The sequence below is a fragment of the Zingiber officinale genome, chromosome 9A, assembly GCF_018446385.1.
Source record: "Zingiber officinale cultivar Zhangliang chromosome 9A, Zo_v1.1, whole genome shotgun sequence".
Classification (NCBI taxonomy): Eukaryota; Viridiplantae; Streptophyta; class Magnoliopsida; order Zingiberales; family Zingiberaceae; genus Zingiber; species Zingiber officinale.
Genome location: NC_056002.1, coordinates 65,516,117 through 65,530,698, shown reverse-complemented (window position 1 = coordinate 65,530,698; position 14,582 = coordinate 65,516,117). Strand labels below are relative to the sequence as shown.

At 35.7% G+C, this 14,582-nt stretch overlaps 1 protein-coding gene across 4 annotated transcripts in view; it reads right to left on the bottom strand.

Moving 5' to 3' along the window:
* Positions 1 to 14,376, bottom strand: part of LOC122018578 (aspartic proteinase 36-like) — a 44,675-nt gene extending 30,299 nt beyond the window's left edge. For 3 of the 4 annotated variants that reach the window (XR_006121827.1, XR_006121826.1, XM_042575929.1), the window contains exons 1-4: positions 13,916 to 14,376; positions 13,703 to 13,832; positions 12,390 to 12,634; positions 1,122 to 1,343 (exon numbers count right to left, since the gene is read on the bottom strand). Coding sequence is in view for 2 of the 4 variants with exons in the window: in XM_042575929.1 (XP_042431863.1) it covers positions 1,122 to 1,343; positions 12,390 to 12,634; positions 13,703 to 13,832; positions 13,916 to 14,154 (836 nt within the window). In the remaining 2 variants the exon portion in view is untranslated. The remainder of the gene's footprint in view (positions 1 to 1,121; positions 1,344 to 12,389; positions 12,635 to 13,702; positions 13,833 to 13,915) is intronic. The other variant, XM_042575931.1, reaches the window with a different exon arrangement.
* Between the last annotated feature and the right edge of the window lie 206 nt (positions 14,377 to 14,582).

Genomic DNA, 14,582 nt, shown 5'->3' with positions numbered 1-14,582 from the left:
TACTTTTTTTTTCTACTCAGTTTCCCTCATTTCTCTTCCTCACTCTCCCTCTTTTTCAATTCCTCTATCTTTTCTCTCACCTCTTTCACCCTTCTAGCGCTGATGCCAATGCCCTGTAGGCAAAACTGCCTTTGAAGATATTGCCCTAGCAATACCAGTAATTACAAGGAAGAGTAGGGATGGATAGAAGAAAGAGGAAAAGGAGATGAGAGATGGGAAATAAAAAAATTGGGACGAACTTGAAAAATAATTAAACATTTTTTAAAAATCATGAATAATTGTCCTCATAGATTACACTAGTTTCCATCATTTCAATTACGTAGATGTCCACAACAATTGTCTAAGTAAATATATGTATTGAAAAATATCTCCTATTAAATAATGTATTTACTCTATTAACTAATTTTGAAATTTTATTATTTTCTAAATTTGGTATTCAATCACCAAATAATCCTATAAAGGTAAAGCTACTGAGTAGTCTTCAATCCTACCATAATTCAAGGATCATACCTCCACCTATGGACATGTATTGATGAATAGCTTTGTTATAATCTGTGTTGAATTTGGTCAAAAATTAAAAGGACAACTGAAAAACCACACTTAAGTTGTACCTTCTAACACAATAGCCAGATTTATATGCCTTATAATATTGCATGAACAATTTGAGCTAATTGTATGTGGATTTTCAACTTGTTTTCTCCCTTAGAACAATGATGTCAGCATGTCTTGTATTAGAGCCATAGCAAATCAGCACACATGTTTTAGCCAAAAGGGATATGTTGGGGATTGCTATCCATAATGTACAAAAAGTCAGCTAAGCAATTTTGTATTTATTCAACTTTGAACTGAAGCTTGCCTATAGTTCATTTAAATTGAAAATGTTAATAACGCCTATAAACATTCAAGAAACCATAATTAGAATGAATGACATTACTTTTTGTCAGTCAACATTTTATCTTAACATGGAAGTCAATATTAGATAATATCCTTTTCCATACTTAGCATGTTGATGCTAAGATTAGCACCAATGAAATGTAAAATGGAGTCACAATAACTGTAAAAGCTTAAGATAAGAATAAAGAAGAAAATCTAATAGTTCGACCAGGTCTAGAATAACATACTGCGCAGGTACCAAAGGTGTTGTCTTCACTTTAGGCTCTACTACATGTCCTATGATAAAAATTCCACCTCCACTTACTGTATCTAAACAGTGAGCAAATATCCTGCCAGATTTACCAGAAGCAGCAAGCTGTGAGATCATGGATGAATTTGACTGGCCAAAACCAAGAATTCCATCAAGTGATACCCTTGTACCCAAATCCCCAGATTGATGAGCACCACACCTGTACCAGTATGAATTATGAGAATATATTAAAAAACCATCACAATGGTCATGCGCAAGAAAATAATGACAAGGTAATTAGAATCTAAGCACTATAGCACAATTAGAAATAGTATGTCAAACATATGGATCCACACTCATAATGGGTACTCCAACCCAATCCAAAAAATATAGATGATTACTAGAGAACTCTTAATGTTCCAAAAATTTATTTTCAAACTTCAAATTCTACAATCCAATCTGCATCTAGTTAGAAACCTCCTGCCATTGTCTTGGAATAGAATTTCTTCTTTTAATTTTTTATTTTATATAACAGTAAATAACTAAAGAAAACTAAAATCAAAGAATTATAAAATGGAACTCATTGAAGAGATTGTGGCATGAGGCATTGATCACTTTGAATGTGATTTGTTATTGGTAGAAGTGAGGGGAACAATAACAATAGGAGGGGATGTGCAGTAGAGGATAGTAGTGGAGAGGTCGGTGGCTTTGATAGTAGAGACTTAGATCTTATCACAAGGTAAGCTAGAGAGAGAGAGAGAGAGAGAGGAAAGATCATATTAGGCGATTGGCCTCCAAATCCAAAGGCAATAACTGTTATTTGTATTTATTTGCTTAATACAAAACAGACTCAAAAGGTGATTAGTTTAAGGATGGAAGAGGGTTTCTTGTCAACAATAACATAATTAATTCTAGAAAGAAAATGGAAATAATTTATTCTAGAGAAAATAAAGGGAATAGCTAAATAAAGGAAAAAGATTCCAAATTAATGGGTAGTAACATAATTAATCCCTTTTTTCGGAAGTGTATCAAACAATAATGTCCATTTCCAAGCAATGGTTATGGCATCCATTCAAGGGAGTTTTGTGATGCTTTGCTTTGAAGGAAGAGCACAATTTCAGTGGTATATCTTGGCTTTTTGTTATATGGTATGGCTGGAGACCTTCCCAAGGATGAATAGGAAAATCAACCATAGATGTGTGCTAAACTCGACATCTCAAAAGTGTAGGCATTTCGAATTTTCACTTGTGGTTACATCTTCGTACATATCCTTAGTTGTTTAAATATACATTATACTAATATCTTTCTTTTCTAAAATTCTACACATAATTTCCATAAACTTTTTTTAAATCAATGAATATCATGTGTAAGTCTCTCTTCCTTTTCCGATATTTTCAATTAGTTGTCTGAGAAAATATATAGCTTCTATTGTCAACCTTTCAAACATGAAACCAAATTGATTTTTGGTCAACTTAATCTTTTTCCAACTGAAAGGGAGCCTTGACACAATGGTAAATTTTTCCAACTCTTTCCAAAAGTTTCATAACATGACTCATTAATTTAATGTCTCTATAATTTGCAAAATTATATTCATCTCCTTTATTTTTAAATAGGAGAATTAAGTACTTAACGTCCATTATTCTGGAATTTTTTCAATTTGATATCAAGATGAATATCTTCGCAAGTCATTCAATACTTTGCTTTTCTAGACAGTTTCATATCTCTATTGGAATATCATTCAATCCAATCATTTTTTTTATTTTGAATCATTTATATCTATTCTACTTCTAAAATTTGAATTCTCTAATAAAAATTTAAATTTTTATATTAATTTGACCTGCTTAAATTTTCTAAGCTAAGTTGGTCTCCTAAATCATCATTAAAAAGTTAATAAAAATATCTCTTCTATCGCTCCTTTATTTCGTCATCCTTCACTAATATCCTACTTGATTCATCTTTAATACATGTTATTTGGGTAAGATCCTTTATTTTCCTCTTGCTTTAACTATTATATATATGTTTCTTTCCCCTTCTTTTATATGAAGTTGTTAATACAAGCGTTTAAAAGTTTTATTCTTAGCTTCTTAGCTTCACTCACTACTCCTTGACATCTTTCTTAGCTACTATATAATTTTATAAGTTTTCTTCATTCTTACAAGTTACAATAACTTATATAGGTTGTTTATTTTTCCATCACTTTCTCCTATACTTCCTCATTTCACCACTAAGATTCATGATTTAGTAATGTTTGTCCTCTTGGCTTGCCGACTATGCTCTTGGCCACCATTTTCAAATTTAATACCTTATCCTATGTCACGTCGCCCTATATTTCTCCTAATAGTTGTGCTCTACCCTCTCCTTGAATATACTTTACTTTCCACCATTTGATTGTAGAAGTTATGCATATTTTCCTTCTACTAATATTATATTTGAGGAATGTATTTATATTACTAACTTATATTGGGTGGTTAAGTTTTCTCCAAAGCTGAGCTAAGTTGGTCTCCTAAATCATCATTAAAAAGTTAATAAAAATACCACTTCTATCGCTCCTTTATTTCCTCATCCTTCACTAATATCCTACTTAATTCATCTTTAATACATGTTATTTGGGTAAGATCCTTTGTTTTCCTCTTGCTTTAACTATTGTATACATGTCTCTTTCCCCTTCTTTTATATGAAGTTGTTGATACAAGCGTTTAAAAGTTGTATTCTTAGCTTCACTCACTACTCCTTGACATCTTTCTTAGCTACTATATAATTTTATAAGTTTTCTTCATTCTTACAAGTTACAATAACTTACATAGGTTGTTTATTTTTCCATCACTTTCTCCTATACTTCCTCATTTCACCACTAAGATTCCTGATTTAGTAGCGTCCGTCCTCTTGGCTCGCCGACTATGCTCTTGACCACCATTTTCAAATTTAATACCTTATCCTATGTCATATTTACGTCGCCATATATTTCTCCTAATAGTTGTGCTCTACCCTCTCCTTGAATATACTTTACTTTCCACCATTTGATTATAGAAGTTTGTTAGTTAGAGCCCTAGAGTCAATCATATGATGATTGTTGTATGGACTCGATATATCATATTCCTATATATTAATAAAGGCATTTCTTTATGGTTATTATACTTACTTGTATTAATGTCAAATAACTAAATATAATAGCATCCTTGAGTAGAAGGTTCTTATCTATATCAATCAATTGGTTGAATTGATAGTGAGATGATATAGAGAACACTACTCTTAATCATTCCTAGTCAAGTATTAACATTCAGGGACAATGTTAATGCGATGAGACTAGCATGTAGGTTAACTCGATGACTTGATCTCACAAGTCATGGATATAGAGATATCAAGTTGACACATGAGTATGCATTGGAGAATGTATACTGAATGACCCGCCATGAGAAAGTATCATGGATCGTTATATGAGTGTCATATACTTTTTCATATGACTATTAGTATGACTATCAATCCTTGGACCTGAAGTCACCATAGTTCCCTACATAAGGAGTTGCATACTTTGGCTTCGTCAAACATCACCCGTAACTGGGTGGACTATAAAAGCGATTACTGGATATGTAACAAATTATGCGGAAGGATGTGAGTGATGTAAATGGGATCTATCCCTCCTATATGACGGGAGTGACATCATGATTCTTGATAAAGTGAGACCATTAAGTGCATGGTCATGCCCAAATGAGTCAATATGAGATATTGAGCTCATTTGTTTAAAGTGAGTCTACTTGGGGTTCAAGACATAGATTGATTATAGGATGACACGGTCTATGCCCCAATTGATCAATCTAGATGTCAAGGATAGAAGGACATTGTCACATATTGTGAGAGTCACAATTAGTAGTCACAAAGATGATGTTGGATCTCAACATTCTTGTAACTTGGGTAGTAATGATGTATTGCTAGATACCGCTTATTACTTATGCTTCTAAATGAGTTTAGGAGCATTGCCAACGTTACAAGAACCTATAGGGTTACACACAAAGGGCAATTAGATGGAGATTAGGTTCATATAATGAACCAAGAGGATTAGGTTCATATGATGAACCAAATTGGATTAAATATAATCCAAATTAGATTAATTGAATAAGACTCGATTAAGTTAGACTTGAGTTAGACTCAAGTGAAGCTAGACTTGAGTTAGACTCAAGTGAGACTTAATGATGATATTCATTGAATTTTGAATTCAATGATAAATGATGACATTCATTGAATTATGAATTCAATTTGAATATTAGATTCAAATTTTGATTCAAATTATGAAGAGAAGAGGAGTTTCAAAATAGCCATTTAATGAAGAATGAATATTCATTAAATACTCATTAAGACTCATTAATGAGGCTCATTAATGGAGTTAATGAGCATTAAGTATTTTCATTAGATGAAAATACTTAAGTTATTTTACTCTTATTTTTCATAATAAATGAATCATCATTATTCTTCTTCTCTTCTAGCTCTCTCTCCCTCTCCTCCATTGCCGAGCCACCCAAGAGTGCTAGCACACTCTAAGTGGTTCTTCTCCACCTATTGTCCGTGTGGATACGTATAGAGGAGTGTACGCTTGACACTCTCGAGATCCGGCAACCTTTCGGATGAGCGGGATAAGCGAAGGGCTTCGCAACAAGGGTAACGCTTCTTATTCATGTAGATCTAAGGTAGATCTAGGTTAGAAACTTGTACATGATTTATTTTTATATATCTTCGCACGGATCCGTGGCAAGACTTCGAGGTTTCCGCAACGCAAAAAAACGATTTTTGCGGCTCGAAAGTTCCAACAGTGGTATCAGAGCCACGTGCGAAGCATGTACAAGTTTGTATTTTATTTTTATGAAAATATTTCAGATCTGTAAGTTTGCTATTTTTATAGATTTTTTGAGTATTTTTCTCATAGAAGCGAAGCAACAAGTGCTTGGGCACTTGTAGGTTTCAACTACCGAGAAAAACCTTTCGAAACGGCAAGGTCTCGCCCAAATCGTTTTGGGACAGTGGCTTAAGGCGCTGTTAGATCAAGATGGGACACTCGCGATATTCATTTCGCGAGAAGGGGCGCTGCCCCTAACCCCGCAAGGGGCATTGTCCCACGATCGCGCCCGAAAACCGCTAAACGGGACCGCCGGGAAGTTGTGACTCATAAAATCGATAAAATCAGTAGTAAAATTATAGAAATTTATATAAAATATATAATTTAGAATTATGTGTGATTTTGTGATGGTCATGGCCCAAAACTCCAATATGATTGGTTAAAATGTGTTGTAATTCATAACATGACCTGCGCGTCATTTTTGTGTTGTGCGTGTTGTATTGATATGCGACCAGCGCGTCGTACCTTCTCTTTTATATTCTTGTTGTAAATAGAATTTAGACTCGAATGTAACTCGAGTTTCACATTTGTAATGTACAAAAGAAGCGGTGGAAGGTCCACTCAAGAAGGAGTTACGAGGAGGGTGATTTCAACACATGGCGATCAAAGGGAGGCGCTTGAAGAAGTCGTTGACCCTAGGTTGACCATCCGATCTTTTTATTGGCTTGAAAAGATCATAGTAGGGTCATGACCTCATCACAAAATAATTAGTTATCTATCATTGCTTGTGTATATGATGCATGATAATGTAGGATAATTAGTGTCTTGATGCATATAAGATACGAATCCACGATTAGATTAGATCTTAATCAAGTCAACTCGATATGTCTACCAAGTTTTGATACCCATCACTACCTCGATCATTTGTTGTTGTTGAATCTGCCAAAGTAGAGCAACGCATATTATCTTGGTAGGGTGCGGAGGGACAACCTTGGTCCCGCCTATCAAAGCTTGGGTGAGTACAAACTCAATTAGATTGAGCAACTAGTTAACTCAATTGGATCGAGTAAAACTATAGACATTTTCCAACGGTTGGACGATAGGATAAAAATCACATTTATACTAAATCTTGGGCGATTTAGCCAAAGCTAACTCAAGTTTTAATATAAATGAGATTTTTGATCCTATAAATAAGAATTGCATAGAGATGTAATTGATAATTCGTTATCTACCGATCATACTAAGTCTTGGGCAATTTAGCCAAAGCTAACTCAAAGCGTAGTATGATGTGGATCTTGTCCCGCAAGAATTATAGCTAATTGGTATGAATCCAGTAGTGTGGTTTGACCACATCCATGACTTGATTCTACAAAAGCCCTATAATTCAGTGGAAGCATCATTTAGTTAAAGGTCTAATTAAATGATTAAAGGAATATGATATTTACTTTCTGCATTATTTCTGTTATAAATTGTCATGTCGACAAACACGAACACCTTCTCCCTGCGTTCTGTCCTTGACAAGGACAAGCTCAATGGAGCTAATTTCCTGAACTGGTACAGGAATCTGAGAATCGTTCTCACACAAGAAAGAAAATTGTACGTCTTGGAGCAGCACATTCCCGATGCCACGCGAGCTGGCCGAGATGCTTATAAGAAGCATCAAGACGACGTTAGATGTGTACGTCTCGACGCCATGACCATGAACTCGAGTTTCAAGCAACACGAGTTGATGATGCTTATACGTGGTTGAACATCTTCGACTATATCGAGGACAAGCAGTCTTGGAAGAGGAACCGCAAAGGATACAAGATTTTAAGAAGAAGGAAATAAGATTTACATATTTATTGAAGTCAATCTCTATTTCTTCATCGTGGGTATTAGATCGGATGTGCTTCTCATTTGTACTAATGTCAGTGACTTAGAAATAGCGAGGCATCGATGAACCTAGCGATGGAGCGGGTTCTTCATAGAACTTACTTTCATCTCTCCCTCGGGCATCTAGAATTAGATGAATGTTGTTATATGCTGCTCTTACAAAGAACATCATTTCAGTTTTGGACAAGAAAGGCTTTTCTTTTGTAATAAAAAATGTTGTTTATTTAAAAGATATATTCTACGTACTCTTATTAAGCGGACTACATTCTGACTTAGAACCCCATCTATAACATAAGTACAAGGTTCAAGTCGAATGAAACCCCTCTCGTTGTCACGTATAAATGAGAATCGCTTATCTCGACTCCATAAAGATGGTTTCTTGGACTCGATTTTGAATCATGAGACGCGAACCAACATCCAGTCATCCATGACTTGTTAGGACTTATCGTTGCCTAGAATATAGTCAATGATGGTTATTTCTTGATGATATATGGAGGTGACGAGAGGCTCATGTAAAGGTTCGACGAACTAACCAGATGATTATAGATGGCGATGGGTTCGTGTTTTGCTTGAATGGCGGTGATGTGAGCTAGAAGAGTTCGAAGCAGTACTACATTGCTGCATCAGAAGCAGCAAAAGAGGCAGTTTGGATCCGCAAGCTCATTATTGACCTTGGGGTGGTTCCTAGCATTGACGATCCTATATAGCTCTATTGTGACAACAATAGAGCAATTGCGCAGGCTAAGGAACCTCGCTTACACCAGCGGACCAAATACATACTACGGCGTTTCCATCTCATTCGAGAGATTATCGATAAAGGAGATGTGAAGATTTGTAGAGTACCCACAAAGGCTAACGTCGCTGATCCCTTAACCAAAGCTTTGGTACAGAGAAAGCATGATGGTCACACTAAGTCATTGGGTGTTAGAGCCTACCCTGATTGGCACTAGTGCTAGTGGGAGATTGTTAGTGAGAGCCCTAGAGCCAATCATGTGATGATTGTTGTATGGACTCGATATATCATATTCCTATATATTTATAAAGGCATTTCTTTATGGTTATTATACTTACTTTTATTGGTGTCAAATAACTGAGTATAATAGCGTCCTTGAGTGGAAGGTTCTTATCTATATCAATCGATTGGTTGAATTGATAGTAAGATGATATAGAGAACACTATTCTTAATCATTCCTAGTCAAGTATTAACGTTCGGGGACAATGTTAATGCGATGAGACTAGCATATAGGTTAACTCGATAACTTGATCTCACAAGTCATGGATATAGAGATATCAAGTTGACACATGGCTATGCATTGGAGAATGTATACTAAATGACCCGCCATGAGAAAGTATCATGGATCGTTATATGAGTGTCATATACTTTCTCATGTGACTATTAGTATGACTATCAGTGCTTGGACCTGAAGTCACCATAGTTCCCTACATAAGGAGTTGCATACTTTGGCTTCGTCAAACGTCACCTGTAACTGGGTGGACTAAAAAGGCGATTACTGGGTATGTAACAAATTATGCGGAAGGATGTGAGTGATGTAGATGGGATCTATCCCTCCTATATAACGGGAGTGACATCATGATTCTTGATAGAGTGAGACCACTAAGTGCATGGTCATGCCCAAATAAGTCAATATGAGATATTGAGCTCATTTGTTTAAAGTGAGTCTACTTGGGGTTCAAGACATAGATTGATTATAGGATGACACGGTCTATGCCTCAATTGATCAATCTAGATGTCAAGGATAGAAGGACATTGTCACATATTGTGAGAGTCACAATTAGTAGTCACAAAGGTGATGTTGAATCTCAACATTCTTGTAACTTGGGTAGTAATGATGTGTTGCTAGATACCGCTCATTACTTATGCTTCTAAATGTGTTTAGGAGCATTGCCAACGTTACAAGAACCTATAGGGTCACACACAAAGGGTAATTAGATGGAGATTAGGTTCATATGATGAACCAAGAGGATTAGGTTCATATGATGAACCAAATTGGATTAAGTGTAATCCAAATTAGATTAATTGAGTAAGACTCGATTAAGTTAGACTTGAGTTAGACTCAAGTGAGACTTAATGATGATATTCATTGAATTTTGAATTCAATGATAAATGGTGACATTCATTGAATTATGAATTCAATTTGAATATTAGATTCAAATTTCGATTCAAATTATGAAGAGAAGAGGAGTTTCAAAATGGTCATTTAATGAAGAATGAATATTCATTAAATACTCATTAAGACTCATTAATGAGGCTCATTAATGGAGTTAATGAGCATTAAGTATTTTCATTAGATGAAAATACTTAAGCCATTTTACTCTTATTTTTCATAATGAATAAATCATCATTATTATTCTTCTCTTCTAGCTCTCTCTCCCTCTCCTCCATTGCCGAGCCACCCAAGAGTGCTAGCACACTCTAAGTGGTTCTTCTCCACCTATTGTGCGTGTTGATACGTATAGAGGAGTGTACGCTTGACACTCTCGAGATCCGGCAACCTTTTGGACGAGCGAGATAAGCGAAGGGCTTCACAACAAGGGTAACGCTTCTTATTCATGTAGATCTAGGTTAGAAACTTGTACATGATTTATTTTTATATATCTTCGCACGGATCCGTGGCAAGACTTCGAGGTTTCCGCAACGCAAAAAGCGGTTTTTGCGGCTCGAAAGTCCCAACAGAGTTATGTATATTTTCCTTCTACTAATACTATATTTGAGGAATGTATTTAATACCACTAACTTATATTGGGTGGTTAAGTTTTCTCCAAAGCTGACCTTACGATATTTATAAATTTTTCTATCTCTTTTCCTAACCATAAAAAAAATCAATTTGTGACTTATTGTTCACACTTTTGAACATAACCAGATGTTTTTCTCTCTTCTTAAAAAATATATTAGTTATTATAAGTTCATATGTTATTGTGCAATCCAATATAACTTTTCCTTCTTTCTTTATTGTTCGAAAAATCATAATCCCCATGCATCCCATCATATTCCTCATTTCTTACTTCTATATGATTTTTGTACTACATTGTCTAGGTCTTCCCTAAATTGCTAATGTAATAATGTTAGTCCCAAGCCCGAATGAAAAAGGTTGAGAGTTGCTTTAGATTACAGCGTTAAACATAGGCAAATGTTCTATGAATGGATACATCATCTAGGTCATCCCAAAACTGTCTTCATCTAATCCTATCTAAGGTGCATATATGTTAATTACATTAATAATTTTCTTTACTACCACTATCTTGAGAGTTATATAATCTTATCTCATTCTTAAATACTTTTACTATGTTGTCTTTTAACAAACTATCTACAACAATATCTACTCTATTTCTTGTTTTATATTTTCGTGCGTATCATAACTTAAAAACCTAAATTCACCATCATCTTTGTCTTCTCCCCTACTTATTTAATCTCTTGTAAACACAAAATATTACTTAGGCATGGAATAAGGAAAAAAGTGAAACCAACAAGGATTTTTTAAAAATGCCTAGCTATGTTAATAATACAGCTAACTCAACAATATAGAGAAAAGAAGGATCAGCGTATTCTTTTTATAGACTTAGAAAAACTTACAATTAAGTTGCTAGACAATTACTATGGTGGATTTCAGAAATAAAGAAATATATAGTGTTGGAAAACATGATGTTGTAATCAATCTATATCCCTAAATATTAGACTAAAAATATTCCATAAATCACGAGATCATGATTCCATAAATTATATGGAGTGCCAAGAATCTATTCCAAGATGGAACTATGATGGAATGAAGAGGACTTGAGCCGTTGTGTAGAGGAGAGCATGATAGAGAAAAAAGAGCAACAACGATTGGACTTGTTAATCTCAATCTCCTCTTTACTACCCTTCTACAACTTGCACTATGGAGAAAGTTTTTAGGCCCACCTGACTCAAAGATGATATCATCAAAATTCACCTATTGAAGTGCATAAATTAAGTAGCCAAAGCTTTATCTATAGAGCAGAAAAAAGGGTGTTGCTCAAAGAAAGAGAAGAGACTTGTCGCTTGTTGTAAATACGAATTAAATTTAATGTGAATCTACCCGACTCATTCCTAGGTCTTATTTAGGCTAATCCACATCCTTTAGTTGACTCGTATCTCTTAAGTTGCACTCATCTAGGTTTATCATGGGCCACTGGAATGCAATCTAGATAGCATCAATTGAAAGCACTAGTTCATCTAGACACATTGTGTGAATTGGTTGTACCACTTGGGCCAAATCCATTAGCGTGTGGCCCAACCTTTCCACATGGAAAATGAAGTAAAGGGTGGCTTCCTATTTTGCAATAAATCAAATATGTGTCTGAAACAAAACCCATATTGTGCCTAAAGCACATGATAGTGCATTGCAATAGTGCATAGTATGCTTTTGCATGTGAGCTAGAGTTTTTATATGCATCGCACAAAGACCTGCCATGTGCAAAGCATGTCATTCTTTCTTATCAGTCAAATATTTATTAATTATGTAAAAATCATTATTTTAACTCTAGAAGCATCAAATATCAAATTGGAAGCTAACATTATGCACTAACCCAAATGTGACAGTTGCATTAGCTAGTTGAGTTTGGTGGCCACTTGATACTTGATTATACTCAATAGTGTCTGTGATAAAAAGACCCGCAGTTGTGCTCCCATCACCATAAACCACTTTATACTCGCATGGAAAATTCGAAAAGCAGCCAGGTATATCTCCATATGTGGATAGGCAAAATTTATCTTGACAGGAAACCAACCTCGAAGTTGTAGAAGCCTTTGGATCATATAACATCAAATCAAACTGCAACATAAATAGAGACAAACAAATGTAACATGCATTAAATATAGGTAAAATTTTCAAACCACACACTTAAAGTTATGAAATCCTCAATGGGTGCATTTAGTTTCGTAAATGTCTAACAAACACACCTTCCTATAATGAAAACCCCAAAACACAAACCTTTCTCATCCGGTTATATCAATATACGTTTGGTACCATCATCCAGTTGATTGAATTAACCCTCCAATTTACTGAATTAGCCCACGAGTTGAATTGGCTAACATAGACCTTTGTAAGGTGAAATGGTCATTTCACATTTGATAGACTTATATACGTCAAAATCAAGTGTAACGGCATAGATGGGTGCCTGGGAGCTCTAGGATCACAACGATGATCTCAAACTTACATTTTGATCTATAAATGTTCATCAAGGTGAAACTTAATGCACCTACTATGATCTAAATGCGAGTGTGAAGGCATGGAAGCACAATGGCGATCTTACATTTGTATTTTAACCTGTGGATATCCATTCAGGTGAAATGACAATTTCACTTTGATAGACCTACAATAGTCTAAATACAAGTGTGGGGATATTGATGAGTTCCTAAGAGCACCATGAGTGCATGTAGTCTGAACTTGTATTGTTAACTATGAACGTCCAAAGTTTAAAAAAAGAAACAATTTGAGGCAATCATTTTGGTTCTACAACTCTCAAGAACTCATTCATGTTCTTATTCATGCATTTAGACTTGAGTAGGTTCATCAAGGTGAAAATCATCATTTTACTATATATATAAAGGCCTATGTTAGCTAGTTCTAGTCGATTAGTGGGCCAATTCAATCAACCAGATAGTCAATTATGAGTTAATTCAGTGGAATTGGAAATTCAATCAACTGACTCAATTAATTGGATGGTATGTGTTAAGATGGTCCGGTGAGAGGAAGCTGTTTTTGAGTTAGGGAGGTGCATTGGGCATTTAAGAAACTAAACGTGCCCATTAGGCATTTTGTAACTTTAGTGTGTGGTTTGGGAAATTTGCCATAAATATAAAATTAAATAGGAGCAAAAGGACGAAAAAGGAATCATACACCAAGATCGCTCTTCTTAGGGCACTCCACGCACGAGATGCAATTCACCCAAAGAAGGTCGCTCCCCGTGTCGACTTGCACGTGGAAGTTGGTGGGCGGAGTCCCAATCGCAATTTCCGCATAGTATAACCTATAAAATTTATCACAAAGGAGCGCGATTTAAAAAAAAAAAAAAAGTAAAACGATCAAATAAGACAATGTTTTGGGCCGAACCCAGCGTCGGTGGGGATGCCGGAGCCACCGATAGGGATATCGACCGCGGCGAGGATCCTGCTGTGGCGGTGGATGTCGTGGGTGCGGAGCTCGGCGATGGCCTGCCTGCGGCCGAGAAACTTGTGGCGCACCTTAAGTAGCCCAACGGCAGTAATTGACGGAGCCAACGCCAGCAGCAGCACGAGGAGCAGAGCGAGAAGCGATGAGGAAGAGGAAGAGGGAGAGTATTGGGGAACCATCGCGGTAGGATTGTCGGGACGAATAAAGTCGGTCGGTCGATGTTCCTCAGGGCAACCACATCGCCGTCGGGGAGGGTTTGAGGAGGAAGGAAGGAAGGAAAGAAGGAAGGGCGATAAATGAATAACAGGGGCTCGGCCTTGCCTTCCCTTGCTTGTTTTGGAGCGGGAAAATGGGAGAAAAGGAGAGAACAGAGAGATGGCAGAGGAAGGTGGAGAGGAGAAAACGGGGGACGACGAGATTTAATTAAATTAGATTGTATTAATAAATTTATATTAACACAAAAACATTCCATTCGTGTGATTTATTTATCCGTTTTGTATGGTGAAATTGATAATATTGAACGTTTTGGGATGTGTGATATTAAGGACAGGAGAAAACGGGAGACCACAAATTTAATTTAATTAATTTATATTAATAAATTTATTTT